The following is a 24,420-nucleotide window of genomic DNA, read 5'->3' as shown; positions in this document are numbered from 1 at the left end:
TACATTTCTCTAGAAACTTAAAATTCTTCTTCGTGCCTAAATGAACAAATTTGTACTTTGACCCAACTGGTTGGCTGTGTGATTCAAACTCGTATTGTTATTTTCGGCCTTATGTACGTACATATACACAGACCTAACGTTTTGCTAATGCTAACGCACTCAAACTCGTATTAATAATTTCTATACTCGTATAGGTAATCTACTACCGTATCAGGTACATATTTTGTGATAATACCTAATTTGCGATAAGAGATTGAGTCATATGATGTCATTTTTGAGCCACACAACCCTCGAAGCGTAAGACCTAAATCCTCCGCCACACATAAAGCGTTTTGATAGCGTAGCGTTTGCGGAGCGCAATGATAGCGGTGCGCCGGCGGAACGCTGGCGTTCCGTTCGCAATCCGCGCTCGTTAGTTCCCGCCGGCGTCCGCTGGGCGCAACGCCAGCGTTCGTCCGGCGCACCGCTATCAATGCGCTCCGCTGACGCTCCGCCTACGCTCTCAAAACGCGCATGTGTGGCCGAGCTTTAAATGCACGTTCATAATGGGCGTGCAGCGGGTCTGGGCAGTGTTGCCAGGGCTCTGGATAAGGTTAATTTGATAGTTAGTTTGGTAGTTTTGATTCCCAGCACGATCACTTTTGCAAGCTCCCATCAACCTCTACTCTTTACTTTATCTTTACTTATACCTACTATTTTGCTAATTAGGTACTTGCTTTAAGATTAAGAATGTATTAAGAAGAACTATTGTTTGTGTAACGGTCTTCAATTGTGGTCAATTGATATGATAGGCTATTAGGCCTACAGGATGCGACACCTTAAGAGCATTGCTTCACAATAAGCGTGTGTCAATGACTTTTATGATTGTAGTACGGCGGGTTATGTCAGACCGTTTCTAAAGCCAAGGATACACTGAGGGAAGGACGACAATACATGTCGCCAAGTGTGTGAAATAAAGCCACTGGGTCTTTCGATATCGAAGTCCGGGAAATAAGGGATATGCCCGATTTTTTGTGTGGTGGGACTCGTGGGACATTATTCTCCTGTAGCTAGCTTTATCGTGTAATTAAAAAAAATGCAAAAAAGGGGAAAAGTCTTATAATAGGTAGATTAGGTAGAATTGTACTGAAATAACTAAGAAAAAAAAATCGCCGCTTTTGGGGTTCTGGTGAAAGCTACTTGCGAATGTTGGATTATGTAGAAATGTGTAGGTATTTTTTAAAACAGCTTTTAATGCTTTAATTATTTGATGACAACACAAATGAATATACGTATACCGTTAAGGTTTGAGAAGTTTCCTCAATTCCTCATGAATCCGATTATAAGAAATCAAAGCTTGACAAAATTTGACTTGAAAACTCAATATTCTTTCTTAACAAACATACTTAACTAAATAAATGTCACTGTTCTGAACTTAAATGCATGCTATTCTTATAAAAATACCAAAGTCACTATACTTAAGTGTGCTGTTCACATTTGATGAGTTCGGTTCTGACCATCATCAGCAGTTCCACTGCACCAAATGTCACTGTTCTGGACGTAAGTACCTACAGTATGCTGTTCTTATAAAAATACCAAAGTCACTATAAGTGTGCCGTTCAGATTTGAGGAGTTCGGTTCTGACCATCATCAGCAATTCCACTGCACCAAATGTCACTGTTTTGGACGTAAATGCATGCTGTTCCTTAAAAACACAAAAATCACCATATGTATGCCTTTCAGATTTGAGGAGTTCCCTCGATTTCTCCAGGATCCCATCATCAGAACTGGGTTCTGAGAAAAATGGGAACAATCTGTATACATTCAGTAAAAAAAAATTCAAAATCGGTCCAGTGACGACGGAAATATCGTGGAACAAAATTAAAAAAAAAACGTACAGACGAATTGAGAACCACCTTCCTTGAGAGATTTGAGGCGGCGGTTAAAAAGGATACTTTCATATTTGAAAGGCACAATTACGATCCTATACTTTCGTAACGGCATGAGATAAGGATTTTGAGGCCGGGTTTTCTAAGTAAACTTAATTATCACTCTCATCAGCAATAATTGGTTTATAGGCGCCATATTATTTGCCAAGTTTATAGTCGTTAAAAGTCTAATAAGACATTGATGCTTAGTGTAAATATTTTAATGAAATAAAATTACTGTTTGATTAGTTCATGCGTCATAACTTAATTGCGTAGAGCTTTACAGATTCTCATAACCCTTTTAAAACTTGTTACGCCGTGGCTTGCGTGGGCGACGGTCGCGCGATTGTCGCGCGACGGCGATGCGACGCATACGAAATCAAATCAAACCTTATCGATATGGAAGTATGAGACGCGACGGCGACGGTCACGCGACCGTCGCCCACGCAAGACACGGCGTTATACTGAGAATATAATAAATTTAATGTTTCGAGAGAAATTTTATTAAAAAAAAATTGTGTGCACTGATTGCATGAATGTGGGAAAAACGTAGATTACTTACTACCTACTTAATTCGAACCGAGCTACTTCTTTATTAAAATCGTTATTTACTGCTGTACCTTTCCCGTATAGATAATACATATGTACCATAGGGATGAGACGCTCTTGTATTCAATAATTCAATCTAAAGTTAATTACATATTGCCTTGTAATTCTCCATTAACCGCAACAGTATCACGGTTATCAATGTCCTTTGCGGTCGAACTGAGACAAATGGGTCAATGCGCAAGTATTGGGCCAGCCTAACCTTCGTAATCTAATAGCCTAGCATTGAACATGATACGAGTAGTAGTACTAATAGGAGTTGAGAATTGACGTTTAATTTTGTGACTGCGTAAAGTAGATAGTACTAGATAGGAATTAGGAAACGAGATGACTAAGTGAATTACCTACGATTAGGTGGTGGACTTACTACGCCCAAAATTGCACTTGGAAACTTTGCAAAAAGACAGCTACTGAAGCCACCTAAAGGTGCATCAGACAGAGGACCAGATAGTGTGCAATTCCCGTTAAGTTTGTACATTTGGATCAAGTCTCCGATTTGGATAAAAATTGGTAAAATGTCCTCAGATCTTGCTCAGCATCATGGACTCTATCAGTCTACCAATTTTTATCCAAATCGGAGACGTGATCCAAATGTACAAACTTAACGGGAATTGCGCTAGTAGTACCTAGTAAAATACTTCAGATCCCACAGTGCCTGTGGTCGAATCGGTCAAGAAATTATCACCATCAAACTCAAATTTATCATCTTGTAAAATTAGAGCGTCCGCTTGGTTCGTGAGTGATGGGAGACATGCCATTAATTAGTAAAATAAAGGTGACAGCCAAGTGACACCTAAGGTGGTAACTAGATCATGAAAAGCCGCAGCGCACGAAATAAAGCACCACATAATTCGAAGAAAAATATGGACAGTACAGTTTAAACATAATTTATATTTAATAAGTCTAAGAGAAAGATATAAAGTAAATGAATTGACCGTGACGTCACTCCTCAGTATTCCATATTAGCAAATCGTTTTAACAGTTCTTAAAAAGAAGCTGATTTGACTACTTAGTAGGAAACTAGCCTAACGGGTGGATAGACGCCAAAAGTATGCTATGGTGTGTCTCTATCTCCCATTCCATGGTTCGGCCATGGGATAGTCTCACATTCGAATTTGATGAGCTATGTATAATAAAAGCTTATAGGTTAATAACGTCCATTGCGGTTAGCCTAACCTTCATATCATAGGAACCTAACATTGAATTCTATATTCAAACATGAGATCGCGAAGATCGTGATCCTGGATAGAGTTCCAAATTGATATTGGCAGGTTTTTAGTTTGTCTGAAAGCTAATAGATAAGTTATAGGTTAAGTCCCGAAGGAAATCTAATGTTGACGAGTAGGCGGCTGGTTTAATATCACGTCAGAAAGAAAATACGAAAGTACCTACTTATAAAGGAAAGGATATGAAATAAAAAATAAGGATAAGAAAGTATTTGTGAAGAAAGTAATTTACAAAAGTACGAGTATTTTATTGTCATCTGGGACTTACCTAAAGATTCAATTTTTATAAGTCATGAAAGTCCTGCGCATGTGTTGAAAAAAATTAACCCAATATTTTACTAATTTAGGGGAAGAATTTAAAAACAAATGTAGGTATGTCGGACCTATACCTACAACGCTTCCTATTGGATAAATCTTACCACCCGAAAAAGTGGGTTGCTCGGTAGGCCCTCTAACTCCTCTGGATTATTTCAAATTTTATGCAATGTATAGTCCTTCATTAACATTCATACCTATTCTTAGATCAATGTTATTGTTTCAGACCAATGCAATAACGCACAATGACGGACCTGGGTCTGAAGCTGCCCACGCGCAACGTGCTCACTGGCGCCATCGTGAACTGGGAGGAGGACGAGGAACTATCGACGCTTAGCGACAACCCAGGCAACTTGACTTTAGCATGGAAGGACCTGTCAGTCTACAGGAGAAAAAAACATCAGACCAGTATCTGGTCTTCGCCGATATATGAAGAAGTCAAGGTGTTACATGGAGGTACGTATCACATGGTGTTGAGACAGCTCTCTTGGTAACTTCTTAGCTTAATTCTGTCATTAAAAAAATCAACATAAGTAGTTTTCAAGAAGAGAGTAATGTGACAATCAGACAGATGGACGGAGTTGCATCAAAGGTTTCCTTTTTGATACGGAACCCTAAAAAGGAGCATTTACCGTCCCTGAACATTTTTGACAACCGGACACTACTTAGCCGGCAAGGATTTTCAGTACATTTTCCTTACCGCAATGCTATTCCGACAGTAAGCCACCATTGCGAGTGGGTAATCCAAATGGACGGACAAATCCGCTTACATTTTACGGGCATAGCGGGTATTTAACTATTTAATTCATTCAGTTTCGCTGAAAAGGCTGTATTTATTTTAACGCTTTGTTCAATTAGGATTATTCACAAGTCGTTATTATTATTTTATTGTGTGCCTGCGTATTTGACATAAAAAGGAGAAGTGAGCCCTCACCCTGAAAGTTTATATGCAAAGGTGCTATGCGGTAAGGTATTGTTGACTTTATACATAATTATATCGCAGCCTATTTTATCATCATCATCAGCATATCAGCCCTTTATCGCCCACTGCTGAGCATAGGCCTCTCTTCTAGTACCTACGCCACTTTTCCCAGTCCTGGGTTAGTCTCATCCAGTTGTGACCCGCTATTTTCCGGATGTCATCGACCCAACGAGCCAACGGATGCCAGGCATTCCTTACTTTTGTAAGCGGACACCACTCCGTTAACATTTTAGTCCACCTGCCATCACTCTGCCTAGCGACATGTCCCGCCCAACTCCACTTTAGTTTAATTGGTAATGACGAAACCCACGTCTTGCACCTTGGTGCGACGACGGATCTCGGTATTCCTCACTCGATCTTGCTTCTTGATACCGAGCATAGCGCGCTCCATGGCTCTCTGTGCTACTCGAACCATATGCACAACATTCTTAGTGAGCGTCCATGGCTCGGCAGCGCAATTTTGCATAATTTAATTCTTAGTTCTGTGTGTCGTCATTGTCCTCAAATATTTATATTTATTTTATAAGTTGCCCTTTGAATTTAATCCAGTGGCAACCTTGTTACAGCAGGCAGGTTGCACAACCGCATTTTAGTGGAAAAACACCAGTTTACTAACGTCGTTTCCGAGAGAAACTATTTCAAATGCGTCCATTAGCTTAGCCATTTAGCATAATGTTAGTTTAGTTATAAACTAGTTTGCTTAGAGTTTGATAGAAGACATTGAAGTTACTAATCTGGTACTACGAGTAAACTAAGTGCCTAACTAATCATTTCTAATTTCATCCATTTTCCACATGGGATGCGTTATGACTTATGATTTTAGCAGTCTGACTGTATGTGATTTATGTGTGAGTAATATATATATGTAAGTTTGACGTGTCTGTCTGTATATGTGTGTCTGTCTGTGGCATCATAGCTTTCGAACGGATGAACCGATTATGATTTCGATTTTTTTTTAAGTTGAATTAGTCGGGAGTGTTCTTATAGCCATGTCAACTATGTCAGGGGTTTTTCAAAAAAAAAAAAACGATTTGGATAAGTACAGCTTTTTGAAAGCCAGTTTTTTAGCGTACAATGCGCTTTACATGAAGGTCATGAAGCATAGATATGTCTTATATGTATATTATATCAAAACTGGTTTCTAGTGGCCTTTAACATAAAAATGTCGGGGGTTTTGGTAACTTAATTTAAACCAGTAGTGTGGACTGGTAGAAAATGACACTCCGTGAAATAAAATGCACAAATGTATAAATACAGTCTTGAATACATATATATCCATACTAATACATATTATAAATGGGAAAGTGTGTGTATCTGTTTGTTTGTCCGTCTTTTCACGGCAAAACGGGGCAACGAATTGATGTGATTTTTTTAAGTGGAGATAGTTGAAGGGATGGAGAGTGACATAGGCTACTTTTTGTCTCTTTTTACGCGAGCGAAGCCGCGGGCAAAAGCTACTACTCATCATCATCATCATCATTCGCCTGCCCTTATCCCATTCATTTGGGGTCGGCGCAGCATGTCTTCCGCTTCCAGACCTCCCTATCATCCTAAAAGCTACTACTAAATACATATATTTACAATTTTACATAGTGCACCTTCTGTATGTATGTCAACCATCTAAATGTATTTTTCTTTTTCAGTTAGCGGCGTGCTGACTTCCGGAAACTTAGTAGCTTTAATGGGCTCCAGGTAAATCTAAAGCTAGACCAAACTAAATCTGCAGCGACTTTGAAAGTGATAGCACAGAGCGTGAAAGTACTATAATTTCATAGAGATTTAATATTGACATCTTCCTTCCATGCTCCACACTTCAACGCTCCGCGTTCTATTCTATCAAACTCGCTGCAAAGTTACTTAATTTCTGGCTGGGATTCGAAACCCTGACACCTACGATCTATCTGCGTACATTAGACCGACCTCGTACGACTGAGCTAAGCGGAATCGATGCGCGAATTAACGACCATATTTTACGTTTACTAACGCAAAGAAAAACTCATGAAAACTAGAAAATTCGCGTTTTCCGGGATCTAAGGCTACGCTAGATCGATTTTTCACCCCCGAAAACCCCCACATAACAAATTTCAGCGAAATCGTTAGAGCGGTTTCCGAGATCGTCGGTATAAATAAATAAATATATACAAGAATTGCTCGTTTAAAAGTATAAGATAAGTAGCAATACTTTTCAGACTTAACTGAACATTTCGGTACACTATCAACACTTATACGGGCGATAAATTTAAATTAAGCCAGACATATCATTAATTAAGAGGTCTTTTTAAGAACTCTTAATTTTATTTAACCTTACATCTGTCATGATCGTATCACACTGTACCATTGGTGCAACTAGCCTTCAGAATTTCTCTTGACGTTGAATTGGATTCGCATTCTTGGAATCACATAAAACTCGCAGTTTTAATCCTACTGATATTGATGAAAAATGAAACATTCGTGGAAATGAAAATCCCAATTTTTGGTGGAGTTTCCTTTGTGACATTCGTCGGCAGTAATGAATATCCGTTCGTTATTACCGGTCACAGCCGGTGCAGCATATATCCAGCCAAAAAGGAATACTTTAATGCTTTTAATCGATATTAGGTACCTACTATGCTTCTGTATAACGTCTGCCAATGCTTTGGCCATCTCGGTCCATTCAACAAAGATTCAATCGTTATGAGCGAACTCATGAGAGAAAATTTTAGCTGTCTATGTAAATTCTATTATTAGCATTATAGGCGAGACGACTAAAAAAAACTAATAAGTCCATCAGTTCAAAGATTATCAAAGAATTTTAGAAACGTATTTTTTTTTCTCGTAAACGAAAAATTACGAGGGTACAGTGCGTTGAAGTTTTGCGTGACGTCACGCCTAGGTACATTTTTTAGTAAGAAGTGACGTCACAAGCCCCCACTCCGCAACTTTGATGCTCTATATCTTTGTATTTTTTCATTAATTAGAAAAAGCGAAAAATATGTGTTCATTATTTTTGGACGATCTAACTGACCCTGATCCCTATTATATTTCTTCTTATGTAATATTTTATTGTTGCATAGTGGAGCCGGCAAAACAACACTCCTAGCGGCGATAAGTCGTCGTGACAAGAGTGCTATGACAGGTTACCTGATGCTGAACGGAAGACTGGCGGGGGCTGACCTAATAGCTAAGATATCCGGCTTCGTACCTCAGGAGGACTTGGCTATTGACGACCTTACTGTCATTGAACACATGGAATTTATGGTAAGAATAATATTATTGTTGAGCTCAATAAAGAGTGCTTATGACAGGTTACCTGATGCTGAACGGAAGACTGGCGGGGGCTGACCTAATAGCCAAGATATCCGGCTTCGTGCCTCAGCAGGACTTGGCTATTGACGACCTTACTGTCATTGAACACGTGGAATTTATGGTAAGAATAATATTATTGTTGAGCTCTATAAAGAGCGCTTATGACAGGTTACCTGATGCTGAACGGAAGACTGGCGGGGGCTGACCTAATAGCCAAGATATCCGGATTCGTGCCTCAGGAGGACTTGGCTATTGACTACCTTACTGTCATTGAACACATGGAATTTATGGTAAGAATAATATTATTGTTGAGCTCAATAAAGAGTGCTTATGACAGGTTACCTGATGCTGAACGGAAGACTGGCGGGGGCTGACCTAATAGCCAAGATATCCGGCTTCGTACCTCAGGACGACTTGGCTATTTACGACTTGGTTATATGACTATACTGAGCTCCTGAAGGAGGAATTAGCTATTGACGACCTAACAGTCTCTGAACTCATGGACTGAATTTATTTTTAGTAGGTACCGTTGTTAAGAGCTTCATGACAAAATACCTTATATACGGAACGGAAACATGTTGTTTTCTAGGAAATTTGCTTGATGTTTATATGAATAATGGCAAGCGACAAAGTGGGACTTTTTGATAATATAAGGGTGAATTTGACCCTAACCTCATTTGACACTCGAAATTCCATCAAACGTGGTAAAAGTTGGTCGGATCGGGTAATTTGCGGCCACCATGCGTAAGTATTCAAATAATTTTGCATTTCTCATTCGCATTTGAATGGCCCAATTTGGTCGTATTCGATCTCGTCTCAGGCGTGGGTATGCATAAATTACAATGCCATCAGTGTGTGGAAACCATCACAATATTGAAATTGGGGTTGATATAATCAAGATAAGAAGTAGCCACAGATGTCATATATACCATAGATCAAGCAAACGTATCTACTTAGCATGTCAAATGAACTCAGTAAAATCCACTGAGTTGTCCGTCTTTAATTGCAGCTTACAGCTCTCGGGCGTTAAGTTTTAACCCCCCGACGCAAAAACGACGGAGTGTTATAAGTTTGACGTGTCTGTCGGTGTGTGTGTCTGTCTGTCTGTCTGTCTGTTTGTCTGTCTGTATGTGTGTGTGTGTCTGTCTTTGGCATCGTATCTCCCGAACGGATGAACCGATTTGGATTTAGTTTTTTTTTGTCTGAAAGCTGAGTAAGTCGGGAGTGTTCAGACACACAGACAGACAGACAGACAGACACGTCAAACTTATAACACCCCGTCGTTTTTGCGTCGGGGGTTAAAAAACGATTTTAAAAATTATTTCAATGTAAGTAGTAAATAATACTTTTTCGTTACACGAGTGGTCAAGGCCCATAATCCGATAGACTTTTTCTTCGGTGATGAATAGATTTTAAATTATTAAAATCGTCTTTCTCCACAGGCTCGCCTTATGATGGACAAGCGATCGTCGTCAGCAGTTCGGACCAGAAGAATTCATCAACTGCTTGAAGAGTTGGGGGTCGTCAACTGCAACAGAACCAAGTTGAAGGCACTTTCAGGGGGAGAGAGAAAACGAGTCGCCTTGGCTGTGCAGGTAATAAATATCGATATTACTATATCAATATTTATTTATTACACACGGTGCTCCACTGCACGCCAGTTCTGTTACTTGAACTTGGTTTGACACGCTACCGCGTATCTAGATTTCAGTCAACAATTAATTTAGATTCATACTTAGGTAGATATTTCAAAGTGGAGTCTGCTTTGGCACCCAGGCAGGCAAGCAAGCCGTCCCTATCGCACTTAAGAATAGTGCGATAGCGACGGCCAGATGTTTTATCATTTATCGCGCGACCATAATAGTTGCCTGGCAGGATTTGACGTAGACACTATTACGAAAGCGACTGCCAGATTCTTATCTACAAGATAGATTGTAAAACAAGATTGGCAAGATAGATTTGTAAAACATACCTTTTAATACCGTGACATTATGACCCAGACAGCACGCGTCTTCGTGTATGACACGAACTATGTATATCATCATAAACATGAACAATTCCTAATATCATTCCCACCTTTCAGCTTCTAAACGATCCGCCCATCCTCTTCTGCGATGAGCCAACCACGGGCCTCGACAGCTGGGCAGCCAACGCCGTAGTAGCCAGACTACGAAGGCTGGCCGCTGGCGGGAAGTTGGTCATATGTTCCGTGCACCAACCTGCTTCGGGAACCTTCGAATTGTTCCACCAAGTTGTGCTACTGGCTGCAGGAAGAACGGCGTTCTATGGGACGATTGAGCAGGCTGATCACTTCTTTGCTTCGTGAGTACTTTTTTCATACTAACTGTAGAGGTAACCAACCTAGTCAAGTTTATAAGACTGGCTGCTGGTGGGTAGCTTATAACATATTCGGAGCATCAAGTGGTTTCGAGAATATTCGAGATTTTCAGGACATCAATTTGACAACATGGCAAAAATTCGAAACCCAATGAAGATTAATTATGAAATATACTATTAAGTCAGTCATCAAAATAATTCCACCACCCCTTAATTTCCTTCCGTGGCGTGGGTGTCGTAGAAATCGTACTGAGGAAAGTGTGGTGTAGGTAACGGGCTGCAATTTGTCACTTCAATATCACGATTCCGTTTCCATTCACCCCTTAATTGATGCTGAGTAGCATTGAAACTTGAGCAGTGTCATGTGCTCTGCCTACTCCCTTTGGGAATAAAGGCGTGAGAGCATGTAAGTACAAAATATCGGCTAAAAATGTGAAGTTCACAGTGTGAACTGTTGAAAAGTCCTTTATAGGATTATAATTAAATAATCATTTGAAACCCAATACCTCTTGGTGTCAAGTAAGCTTTTTGGGTGGCTTCCGCAGGCAATATAACACTACCACGCTTAACCGGTTCTCACTGAAGGTCGGAAACTAAAAATAAAAAAAACCGGCCAAGTGCGAGTCGGACTCGCCCACCGAGGGTTCCGTACCTACAAAACTATTAGGTACTTTTACGTTACTCACATAAGTCTAAAGACTGGGCTAGGCTAGAAGTATAGGTTCTTTAATGAGCATAATTGTGTTTAGCACCACCTCTCGACGAATTCGCGAACTAATTAGCACAGCTTGCGTGAGGTCTTTTATAATGTTAACCAAATTCAACATTTTTTATTTTATTTTAAAGTAGGTGTTTTATGTAAAATTTCGTACACTAAAGTTATCCAGCCGATAAAGTTCGTTTGTCCCTTTCTATCACACCAATACGTCGGAAAGGGACAACCGAACTTTATCGGCTTGATAACTTAGTGTACGTTTATGAATAACGGGGTGAGTATAATTATTACCGTACTGTAAAAATGTAATGTATACGGATTAATGAATTTAATATAGATAGTTAATTATTGATATGTGGCAAAACGAAGGAAATTGTTTACACCTTCGCAATAAGTATCTAATGATATTTTTTTAATTTACCATGTTATTATTTTAAAAACTCTAAAAATGTCTATTGAGTTTCTGTCGCAGACCACCATGTGGCTTCTGCATATTCTGCGCTGTGATAGGGTTGCCATAGTAGGTATGTATATATTGTATAATAGGCAACAAGAGGCAAAAAACATATTGTGCTAAAATATTTAAAATACCTACAGTCATTTCCGAAACGTGTGAATTCACGTCAATACTTTCTTTTATCAGTATTACACGGAGTAGGTAAACGTTTCGTGGCAGCGGCAGCGCACACTGCAGGGAGCGCACGTGGACACCGGCGCGGCGCCACAGAATATATAATAGCACAAGTAAAGAAGGCCCACTGCTTTGATGTTTCCGAAATGCCGCCTTTTTAAATACCTACAACATTCTTACAAAGAAACGCACGTGCGCGGCGTCCGGTGATAGGGTTACCAATGGATCCAAACGAATTAATACTCACATTAAATGTTATATTATTATATTCAAGTCTTGAGTACTTTCTAGGTATATACGCTGTATTTATATATTTTTGTTCAAGATTCCAACATCACAAGCCTTATTGAACTTTACCGTGCGACTTAATCAGTAGTAGATCTGTATAAGAATATCTTTTGGTATTTATTTTATTCAATATGTCTATTTAATTAAGTATTATTAGCCATTCCACCCGCGGACATCGCTTAAAAAACCTCGCGACGTAAAGTAACAATAGAAAGTGCGAACGTGCATTCCGTGAGAATGTGCGCCACCCCTGAGTAGGCCGCGAACCCGCGGCCACAGCTCGCGGCCGCCAGGATATACTTGTAGCGCGGCGGATATAGGATATAGGATAGCGGAGTGAGCCGCCCCTGGCGGCGCCAGCGGACGCGTCTGTGTGCGTGAGCTAGGTATGCATACAACTACAACTGCTGTAGGCACCGCCCCCCCCCCCCTCAGCGCGTCCTCTGCGGCGTGGCGATAATCACCTAGCCCTAAGGCCCTGGTTTCTCTGGCCTGTCACACGCGCCCGGCGGCGTTTGGATGTGAGCCGCGTGTGCCGCTGTGCCACACGCTGTCGGTCGCGGGTGCGTGGGTTTTCTAACCCTTGGTCACCCGTCGTCGGCGACGGAACTAAGAAGCTCTGGTAGACTGATTTTTGAACTGTTGTGTTGTGCTCTGATCAAAATGAATGCAAAAATACTTACATTGTAATTCTTAGAGGAAGAAGATTATACGCGACTTAATCCGTTTCCATATAAATATTGATATTACCCAAAAAAAGAGACAGTCAAACGATATTTTTGTATGTAACCGGCAAAAAGAAAGTGAAATTTTTAACTTGGTACTCAAACGCTTGCATTGTAGTAAAGAAAAATTTACATCATATATTCGATTAAGTATATCGAAAACAGTTCACAGAAGTACAATTCATCCATTGAATTACTATGTACTAACATACTAGAAATTACACCCCAAACAAAGTCTGTGCTCCGGCCGGCACCGCGCGGCGCATGCGTGGGGAGGTACCGTGTCATACTCATACTCATACTCATTTATTTATAATATTGTTACATATTACACGTCACAATTGATTTAGGTACATAATTATTATATGGTATATTAAAATTAAAATTAGAGTAAGACGACCAATGACCACCTAGACGCGACACTCTTAGTGTAGACCTTTTTTTATACTTTTTGTAAAATACTAACCCCCTTATTCATAAACGCACACTAAAGTTATAAAGCCGATAAAGTTCGTTTGTCCCTTTTCGGCGTATTGGTGTGATAGAAATGTGATTATGTTAAATTATGAATAAGGGGGTAAGTAGTTTAATTTTAGCACTATCATACATTGTGCTATGTTTAAGTTCTACTAAGTGAAACAAAAATACATTATTGATTTTTTTCATATACCTACTTTAATTGCCCTTGAAGAAAATCATAGGTTATTATTGTATGAAAATATCGATTACAACTCGTGTTAGAACTGTGTAGTATTCATAAGTATAACGTGAAATAAATTTAACATTTCTCTTTTATATATTACAAACAGAATATAATCACAATTACTATACTTCATTACCTACATGTCAAGTCTGTGCGATTATGATGCGATTAATCTATGATTTCGTTCAACAAAATGGCAGCGATAGCTTCGCGTTTGAGGAGCGCGTCCCTTCATTGAAATAGTTACTTAAATAAAGATCGATTAACATAGCGTGTATACTAACTGATTAAATGTGACACGTCAGTTTTATTCGATTTTCTCGTATGGCTTAAACAGCATCTTGTTGCGCAGGAAGGCATTTTTACATTTTATTTGTGTGCAGGCAGAAACATAAGTCCAATGGACTTATGTTTGTAGCGCAAACGTTTTGCTCGCAGTGTCCTCTCTAGTATTACCTCAATGAGTTCATCATTATCTTTAGTGAAGTCAGTCATTTTCCATATCAAGACGCCACCCGCCATCCGTTGCTATTGTACAAAACGAATACAGACCGTCGCGTGCGGCGTGTGACCTTCGCCCGTCGAACCACCCGCCGCCGGCAACGTTTCAAAGAAACCACCCTCAAACATTTCCGAACAAAACATTCGAACGTCGTCAGTCGCGGACCCGCGTAAAAAACCACAACACGTTCTATGAACATTGGTCAAGTGCGAGTCGGTTTTCGACTTTTCCATACAAAGAACTCATGAGCGCCTGAACGACTGTGATGGCAAAGTTAACTTTTCGCACTTTCAAGACTTTACGTATATATCTCGGAAACGATAAGAGATAGAGCAAATTGGACTTCAGATTTGGGCTGTCGTTGGCACAAATTCTATGTTTTCGTCAACAGAGACCTTTTTTTGGACCGATTTGAACAAAATTTTGCTCAGTCGATAATCACCTAGCCCTAAGGCCCTGGTTTCTCTGGCCTGTCACACGCGCCCGGCGGCGTTTGGATGTGAGCCGCGTGTGCCGCTGTGCCACACGCTGTCGGTCGCGGGTGCGTGGGTTTTCTAACCCTTGGTCACCCGTCGTCGGCGACGGAACTAAGAAGCTCTGGTAGACTGATTTTTGAACTGTTGTGTTGTGCTCTGATCAAAATGAATGCAAAAATACTTACATTGTAATTCTTAGAGGAAGAAGATTATACGCGACTTAATCCGTTTCCATATAAATATTGATATTACCCAAAAAAAGAGACAGTCAAACGATATTTTTGTATGTAACCGGCAAAAAGAAAGTGAAATTTTTAACTTGGTACTCAAACGCTTGCATTGTAGTAAAGAAAAATTTACATCATATATTCGATTAAGTATATCGAAAACAGTTCACAGAAGTACAATTCATCCATTGAATTACTATGTACTAACATACTAGAAATTACACCCCAAACAAAGTCTGTGCTCCGGCCGGCACCGCGCGGCGCATGCGTGGGGAGGTACCGTGTCATACTCATACTCATACTCATTTATTTATAATATTGTTACATATTACACGTCACAATTGATTTAGGTACATAATTATTATATGGTATATTAAAATTAAAATTAGAGTAAGACGACCAATGACCACCTAGACGCGACACTCTTAGTGTAGACCTTTTTTATACTTTTTGTAAAATACTAACCCCTTATTCATAAACGCACACTAAAGTTATAAAGCCGATAAAGTTCGTTTGTCCCTTTTCGGCGTATTGGTGTGATAGAAATGTGATTATGTTAAATTATGAATAAGGGGTAAGTAGTTTAATTTTAGCACTATCATACATTGTGCTATGTTTAAGTTCTACTAAGTGAAACAAAAATACATTATTGATTTTTTCATATACCTACTTTAATTGCCCTTGAAGAAAATCATAGGTTATTATTGTATGAAAATATCGATTACAACTCGTGTTAGAACTGTGTAGTATTCATAAGTATAACGTGAAATAAATTTAACATTTCTCTTTTATATATTACAAACAGAATATAATCACAATTACTATACTTCATTACCTACATGTCAAGTCTGTGCGATTATGATGCGATTAATCTATGATTTCGTTCAACAAAATGGCAGCGATAGCTTCGCGTTTGAGGAGCGCGTCCCTTCATTGAAATAGTTACTTAAATAAAGATCGATTAACATAGCGTGTATACTAACTGATTAAATGTGACACGTCAGTTTTATTCGATTTTCTCGTATGGCTTAAACAGCATCTTGTTGCGCAGGAAGGCATTTTTACATTTTATTTGTGTGCAGGCAGAAACATAAGTCCAATGGACTTATGTTTGTAGCGCAAACGTTTTGCTCGCAGTGTCCTCTCTAGTATTACCTCAATGAGTTCATCATTATCTTTAGTGAAGTCAGTCATTTTCCATATCAAGACGCCACCCGCCATCCGTTGCTATTGTACAAAACGAATACAGACCGTCGCGTGCGGCGTGTGACCTTCGCCCGTCGAACCACCCGCCGCCGGCAACGTTTCAAAGAAACCACCCTCAAACATTTCCGAACAAAACATTCGAACGTCGTCAGTCGCGGACCCGCGTAAAAAACCACAACACGTTCTATGAACATTGGTCAAGTGCGAGTCGGTTTTCGACTTTTCCATACAAAGAACTCATGAGCGCCTGAACGACTGTGATGGCAAAGTTAACTTTTCGCACTTTCAAGACTTTACGTATATATCTCGGAAACGATAAGAGATAGAGCAAATTGGACTTCAGATTTGGGCTGTCGTTGGCACAAATTCTATGTTTTCGTCAACAGAGACCTTTTTTGGACCGATTTGAACAAAATTTTGCTCAGTCCACTTACAAACGGTCTTAAGCGCCTCCTTTTTAGTAGGAACTTAAGTCATTTTGGCAAACGAAAAAAAAAATTGAACAATTTCTAAAAAGAATAAGACAGAAATGAATTTCTTTCTACCTGTCCATCACGCTTACAAAATTTTAAGACGTTTAGTAACTGCTTGCAGCGTCAGTGGGTGAAAATCTTAATTTGAGTTTTTTCTCGTAAGTCCGACTTACGCTTGACTGTAGATTTCTAATAGGTTTTCCTGTAATCTACAGGTAGAGGGCTATCTCGTGTATTTTTTTGAAAATTTTACGCTAAGTAGTTTCGAAGATAAGGGGGGGGAATGGTCATTTTTTGTCTATTTTCTTAAATTACTTCTAAAATACCAAAATTAAAAATTAAAAAAAAATATATTTCAAATGCTCATAAAATGCTCTTTCATTTGATATATAACACAATATAGTTTTAATAACTTTGATTTTTAATTTTCAAGTTTACCCCCCAAAAGTGACCCCTATGATTAAATTTCATTTAATTAAATTACATGTCCGTCTTTGGGCCACAGGTTTACATACGTGTGCCAAATTTCAAGTAAATCGGTCCAGTAGTTTCGGAGAAATCGGCTGTAACAGAGGGACAGACAGACACACGAGTGATCCTATAAGGGTTCCGTTTTTCCTCTTTGAGGTACGGAACCCTAAAAAGAGGTAAAAGCTATCTAGATAGAGATAACTTTTACCGCGTTCTATCGCAAAGTTTTAATTAACGAGAACTGTAGCGGTTAGTTGAAAGTTAAAATTACATTTTGAAGGCATACTTTGTTTTAGCTAGGTACTATTTAAACGTGTGTCCTTATATGTGAACGTTGAAAATTTTAATTAGGTAAAGAAACAGAGAATATAATATTAGGATTTGAGATTTCGAGTAAGACACCCCGGTAACAGCTTTCGGGAAAATATACTTCCATTAAAAAATAGTACCTGGTCTATAAATCCAATTAAAAACATTAAAATCCTTTCCCTCAATTATTTGTATTAGAACCCCGGGCAAAATCGAAGGAATAAAAGAAATGTCTCGAGCGTAAAAAATGTAGGTACCTGCCTACTTCAAAGTGCCTTTCCTCTACGAACACTCAGTAATTATTCTTTCATTTCCAAGGCTCTGATGATAGTATTTTTCAATGAATGAATGAAAGTAGAAAGTTTATTCACAAGAACATATGGTGCGTTACAGTAGATGTTATAAAGTGTTTACATTGGAGATCCTTAATATGCTCTGCCACAGGGCATGTGAAAATTTCCATGTTCACTACATGTCAAAGCTATGTATGTGAATATTAATTGCGTACATGCAATGTCTTCCTTACAAACTAAGAAACCGTCAACCGTCAGATCGTTTTCCCACTACGTCCGATGACTCCGATCCGAATTCGTGAAAATAGGATCCGTCATAGCCGTAGCGTAGAACCATTTTTAACCCCCGATATAAAATAACCACAAAATTAAAATTTTGAAAGAACGGACCGCGACATAGTTGACCGATTTTTATGAAACATGGCTAAGAACACTCCCGACTAACTCAGCTTTCAGACAAAAAAAACTAAATCTAAATCGGTTCATCCGTTCGGGAGCTACGAATGCTACGATGTCACAGACAGACACACAAACAGACAGACAGACACGTCAAACTTATAACACCCCGTCGTTTTTGCGTCGGGGGTTAATAAAAACAAGGGGGTGTTAATAAGTTTGACAGACGTGTCTGTCTGTCTATTTGTCTGTTTGTGTATGTGTCTGTCTGTGGCATCGTAACTCCGAACGGATGAACCGATTTAGATTTAGTTTATATTGTTTGAAAGCTGAATTAGTCGGGAGTGTTCTTAGCCATGTTTCATGGAAATCGGTCCACTATGTTTCAAAAAAAATAAATGTGGTTATATAAGGTAATGGTAAATCGTATGACGGATATTATTTTCACGTATTGCGTAAAGTACCATAGAAGAGCAATTCCCGTTAAATTTGTACATTTGGATCACGTCACCGATTTGGATAAAAATTGGTGGGCTGATAGAGTCCATGATGCTGACCAAGATCCACTAGGTTTCCCAAAATGTCCTAGGTTGATTGTATGAAACTTTCCTTTCTTGTTACCGAAAATGTATAGAAATCTGGCAACAAATAACCTAACCACAAAATTAAAATTTTTAAAAAACCCTCGACCGCGACCTAGTGGACCGATTTTCATGAAACATGGCTAAGAACATTCCTGACTAACACAGCTTTCAAATAAAAAAAAACTAAATCGAAATCGGTTCATCCGTTCAGGAGCTACGATGCCACAGACAGACACACACACAGACAGACAGACAGACAGACAGACAGACGGACAGACAGACAGACACGTCAAACTTATAACACCCCGTCGTTTTTGCGTCGGGGGTTAAAAAGGAAGGTTTCATACAAACTACATAGGACATTTTGAGAAACCTAGTGGATCTTGCTCAGCATCATGGACTCTATCAGCCTACCATTTTTTATCAAAATCGGAGATGTGATCCAAATGTACAAACTTAACGGGAATTGCTCAGAAATAGTTCTACGCTCTCAGTTTTGGTTTGACCTTGAGGCTATAAAGAGGATTAACGGGCATGAACCTTGGTAATGAAAGAATCATGTTACATATGTAGTTATTTCATGAGCATTTCAAGCGCTTCATTGACTTAATTTATTAACGAAATTTACTACCTAATTAGTAAACAGCAGAAACGTTTCAAACTGTACCTTGATAGTTCGCCCATTTCCTGTCATGTTGAAACTTCAAAGGGCCATAAAAACTGAAAAACGGCGTACAATACACGTGCGAAGACGAAATTCGAAACGAGTGGCAATAAATTAAAACACGGCTAAACGGACTAATTTACTATAACCTCATACACAGACAAGAAGACATGGATCATATAAGTACCTATTAATTTTCCCTTCATCCCCAACAACAACCCTTCTCAAGATTTTCTCTAAACAATTTGCTTATTATTCTAGACTGAACTATTTCCAAGCCGAGGCTGAACTATCGTGAACTATTATCATATCTCGTAAGCTGGGCCAGTGAAAATACATTAGTTGCTCGTCTGTTTTTGCAGGCAAATATTCTGCTTCATTATTTATATCAAGTTTTATCTATTTTACTTTTCATAATAAGAGGGGGATCTCTAAAATTCTGTACCAGTCAAGTGTGACAAGTGTCAACCATATTAACAATGCGCATACCTTTTTAACCGACTTCAAAAAAAGGAGGAGGTTCTCAATTCGACTGTTTTTTTTTATATGTATGTTACTCGATATCTCCGAGAATAGTGAACCGATTTTCAATTTTTTTTTTAATCGAACAGGTGGTATGCGGTGGTATGCGGTGGTATGGGTGGGTGGGGCAAACAGGCAATAGCAAGGCGAGGAACAGGGCTGGCACCGACTACAAAAATAATTGATTTGTTTATAATTTGGATGTTTAGATTATTGCAATCCTATAAAAATCTGAATTCAAAGATTTATTATTTTTTGATTTTTAGTTTCCCCGTGTTTTGTAACGCGCTTATTTTTGAAGGCGGTATTTTTTTATGTCACCTTAATTTTCTGTCGATGGACCTTTACCCTTTGCAGTGCCTAAAGTCCGATGCAATCTGATTTGATGCAATCGCAGCGGGGCGGGGCGTGCGGCGTGGATGTCAAACAATTGAAGCTAATACAAGTGTCCTGAGTCGACGCTACATAGGGTGGACGCACGCTCGCCCGCCCCGCCGAACGCTCCGCTCCAAGCGTCTACTCAGGCCCAACATTTAGCTTTCACATGTCAGTATGAATGATGGTACGTTCAGTGCAAAATAGCAATTCAAATCTAGGATCCGTTCTAAGTTAAGGCCGGAAATTACGCGACCGTTCAGCAAACAGGCAATATTCCAGCATTACAGTCCCTAGTTCCCTAGCTAATAATTGTCTACTATTTAGGTACCTAGCCAACGTAATCACGTAAATCTTGACGTGTAAAATGGCTTTACAAATAAATGAGTATGAGTAATCGCTAACGCTTCGTAGCTGTATTGCTCTCCCTATCGCTCTTCGTAGCTGGGTACGTAGCCAAATGCACGAACGGTGAAACGCTTACGATAATATCTTTTCCCCTCACTAGCTCGGAAACACGTGTTTTGTCCTTTAATACCAGCGGGTAAAAACGCATTTTATCCACTAGTGGATAAAGTAATTTGACCTTGAATAAAGTCAAATTAACTGCTTTAAAATTGATAAAAGTAGGTGAATCTAGTAATAGAGATGATTTACCACCTGTGGAACTACTGGAAGCAGTGATAAACGCGTTATCTGCGTTGTACTTTCCTCGCTATAATGAGGGGAAAAGTTTTGTGTTACACTCGGGTGCAAATGTATTTTATTTCTCTTGTGTTAAAAACTCGCAAGTTCAGGATTCTATTCTCGAACCACTCGCTTCGCTCGCGGTTCAACTATAGAATCCTTTCACTTGCTCGTTTTTCAATTCCACACTCGGCGTTAAAATACAACTTTGCACCCTTGTATAATAAATAACTATTATCGAAGCTAGCTACCTCCGATAGCTCTACCGTTAGTAGCGCGACAGAGCCATGCTTCGTTTCGATCATCGTCTAAACTAAAGTCAACGATTGCCAGCCAGCAGATGGTGGTGTGTTTCCGTTCGACACCCCTGCTGGGGTGTGAGTGGCCCCTTCCGAGCTGGGCGCTGTGGGGGCTGTGTCGGGGCGCGCCCCATCCATGTGGGGCGATCTGACGCCGTCTATTTGGGGACGGCTTGGCGATCCGGTGTGGTGATACCGTTTGAGCGGGGCCAGGTTCGGGGCCGCAGTGAAGGCGACCGGCAGCTCGGGCTAGCGTACGATTGCCAGCCAGCCGAGCTGAGCCATACTGCATTTTGAACGCCACGTAGCGTCGCCGATTGTCATTTGTCAGTTCGGCTAGGTCGGCTGGAGATGAAAAGGCTGGGAAATCTCGCTTGCGACTTATTTAATGACGGGGATATTGAGTTAGGTACTTTAGGTAGGTAGCGTTCGGATAATGGATATTCCAATAGGTACGAGTATTATTATAGAATACAATGAGAGAGGAGGAATAATTTTAGTAGGTAACAGTCTCTTTTTAGGGCACCTTTTTTGTAAGTAAATAAGGTACGACGGCAAATCTCGACTGATCCATTTTTTCATTATTACACTATGAGTTGAGTTGAGATCTATATTTATGCGTTCGTAACATTATTCTCAATATCACTATTTCAAACCAGTTATTTAAATACAGCTCCTATTTATACTTAGTTCCAGCCGATATTTGTAAGGGTCTTGGGTGCAGCAGTGAGTTACAGCAGGCCGATTTTTGAGTCTCACGCGTTCGAATTCAGAAAATTGTCACTGAAAATAATAGGCAAGTCACCGTTTTCAACCGGTATTTTAGTGACAAAATCCCGAGAGATTCAAAAATCGCCCTCCAGAACTGGAAAACTTGCAAAGTCATTCCTCAGAACTGGATAATTTAAAACTCGAATGTAGTCGTAACTTTAAAATCTTGACGGACAAGTTTCGTCTTTAACCAGTTTTGCCTAAATATAACGACTGCCGTCATAGAATATGCTAGCCAACGTCACAATCACATACACTTAAAAGCTTCGTAGCTATTAGCTATCCCTATCACTTCTGCAGTGGCGCGACAGAGCCAGACTGCGTTTGTCACTTGTTATGCGAGCAAATGTTACAGAGGTGTACAGTCGACTTCATAAATGTGTATACATTTTTTTTTACACCTTTAGCAACGAATTAAGTTGAAGAAATGTACACAAATTTATTAACTCGACTGTACTCGTATCGTATGTATTATTTGATACTGGTAGGTAACCGTTTGAAGGCGTTGTTGACGTTATCCATACAATGAGTGTAGGGTCAATTCGCGGCTAGAGTAACACGAGTCACGATTTTATGGCATGTTCCATTTACTCACGATGCAAGTGCGAGTGATAATCTATCTAATAAGTGTTACTTTCCCGATATATGCATAGATCCTTTCATTTGCAGCTGTAGTTAAATAAACACTCAGTGAAGTCGTGACTCACGTTACTTTTACGTGGATTCACCCTGTAACTAGTATTCTAAGACGCTTATAAAGTCATGGTAAATATTCAGTTTAATTTTATAAAAATAAATGTAATCTTCGTATTTTATGGTAGATGCACCACTTTAGTACCTACTATAAAAGTCAATCAAACCATCATACAAATAAAACTATTAATGTCAGCTATCAATAAAAGTAGAACAGTTAAGTTGATTGGATTAATGGTCGTCTCTACTGCTCTATCTGCGATATTTGCTATACTATATTTCTCTTGTTTTAAAGATGATTTGGGAGTGCTATGTATCAAGTACTACGTCAAAAATCATGCATGTCGATTAAGTACCTAATACCTACCAGCCGGTCTAGAGTCTAGCCAGTCCGATAGAATCGCAGTCAGGGTGCGTAGCCGAATGGCACAAACGCTCGCGAAACGCTTACGAAACGAAACACTCGTAGATATCTATCTCTATCGCTCGTGCGTATTGGTGCGACAGAGCCAGACTAACTTTCGCGGCGTTTCATTTTCGTTTCGCGTCGCAGAAATGCCATTCGGCTACGGCACCTGACTCTCAGTGGCGGCTGGTGAAAATTTCTGCTAGGCAACACTGAGCAAAAAGATACCTACCTTAACATTAAGTAGGTACTTTACTAGTAGTCAATTTTAGGCAAGCCGGTGGGAATCGGCTTATATGGACCAGCCACTGCTGCTGGCTCTAGGCTCTAGACTTCGCCAATAGGGAAGAGTGATAGAAATAGCTAGTTACGATAGCTGACCTTTCCAAATTCGAGTTTTGAAACGCAAGAGCCATTTTTAATTGCCGACAATGATGACCTATCAAAATGGTAAGTAGACATAGTAACAATAATTTAATAATCTTTTAAAACAAATGAAAGCGGTCTATGAACCTAATAATATCTAACACAAACAATAAATAAATGAAACTGTCATCAAACGCCACCTTTTAATTGGCTATAGACTTAAAACAGTCAGCTTATTCAAATATTTGATAAGAATTTCGAAATCAATGGTACCTTCAGTCACGTAGGCCCTTGGCTCATTTGGTTTTGACCTCTTTACCTCGGAAATGTACATCAATAAAAATCTCGTTTGAGACGATGTTTCCATTGACGACAACATCCGACGCTGGAGTTACTAATCTACTCTAGCGGTATTATTTACGTTGAATTCCAATTTTAAACTACTTTTTTAATGACGACCGGTCTGGCTCAGTCGGTAGTGACCCTGCCTGCTGAGCCGCGGTCCCAGGTTCGAATCCCGGTAAGGGCATTTATTTGTGTGATGAGCACAGATATTTGTTCCTGAGTCATGGATGTTTTCTATGTATATAAGTATGTTTTTATCTATTTAAGTATGTATATCGTCGCTTAGCACCTATAGTACAAGCTTTGCTTAGTTTGGGGCTAAGTTGATCTGTGTAAGATGTCCCCCAATATTTAATGTTTTTTTTTAATTGTGCTTGCGACTGGCGTTTTAAAATTGGCCGACTTTGTAAGGACGTTTCTAAACTTGCGTATTTTTGGCATTAATAAATTCAATGAAAATAATAACGGTATATATCTAATTGGGACTAACATTTTAGCACTATCATTTTAATTGTTACTAGCTTAAAACAACTTTTTATTCCGTTTAGTTTTTATGCTCATTGGTGTGTAATTGTATTTTCCCCTCACTAGCTCGGAAACACGTGTTTTGTCCTTTAATACCAGCAGGTAAAAAC

General features: G+C 39.5%; 1 protein-coding gene across 2 annotated transcripts in view; it reads left to right on the top strand.

The window, feature by feature from the left end:
• The window catches only part of LOC125225527 (protein scarlet-like), a 40,683-nt gene that overhangs the window by 9,372 nt on the left and 6,891 nt on the right, over positions 1–24,420 (top strand). The window contains exons 2-6 of one of the 2 annotated variants that reach the window (XM_048129282.1): positions 4,281–4,510; positions 6,680–6,728; positions 8,090–8,273; positions 9,764–9,916; positions 10,405–10,643. In XM_048129282.1, coding sequence (XP_047985239.1) covers positions 4,300–4,510; positions 6,680–6,728; positions 8,090–8,273; positions 9,764–9,916; positions 10,405–10,643 — 836 coding nt within the window. In that variant the 5' untranslated portion in view covers positions 4,281–4,299. Of the gene's footprint in view, positions 1–4,280; positions 4,511–6,679; positions 6,729–8,089; positions 8,274–8,487; positions 8,612–9,763; positions 9,917–10,404; positions 10,644–24,420 lie in introns of those variants that run through there. The other variant, XM_048129283.1, reaches the window with a different exon arrangement.

The sequence above is a fragment of the Leguminivora glycinivorella genome, chromosome 4, assembly GCF_023078275.1.
Source record: "Leguminivora glycinivorella isolate SPB_JAAS2020 chromosome 4, LegGlyc_1.1, whole genome shotgun sequence".
Lineage (NCBI taxonomy): Eukaryota > Metazoa > Arthropoda > Insecta > Lepidoptera > Tortricidae > Leguminivora > Leguminivora glycinivorella.
This window is presented reverse-complemented; position numbering and strand designations above follow the sequence as displayed.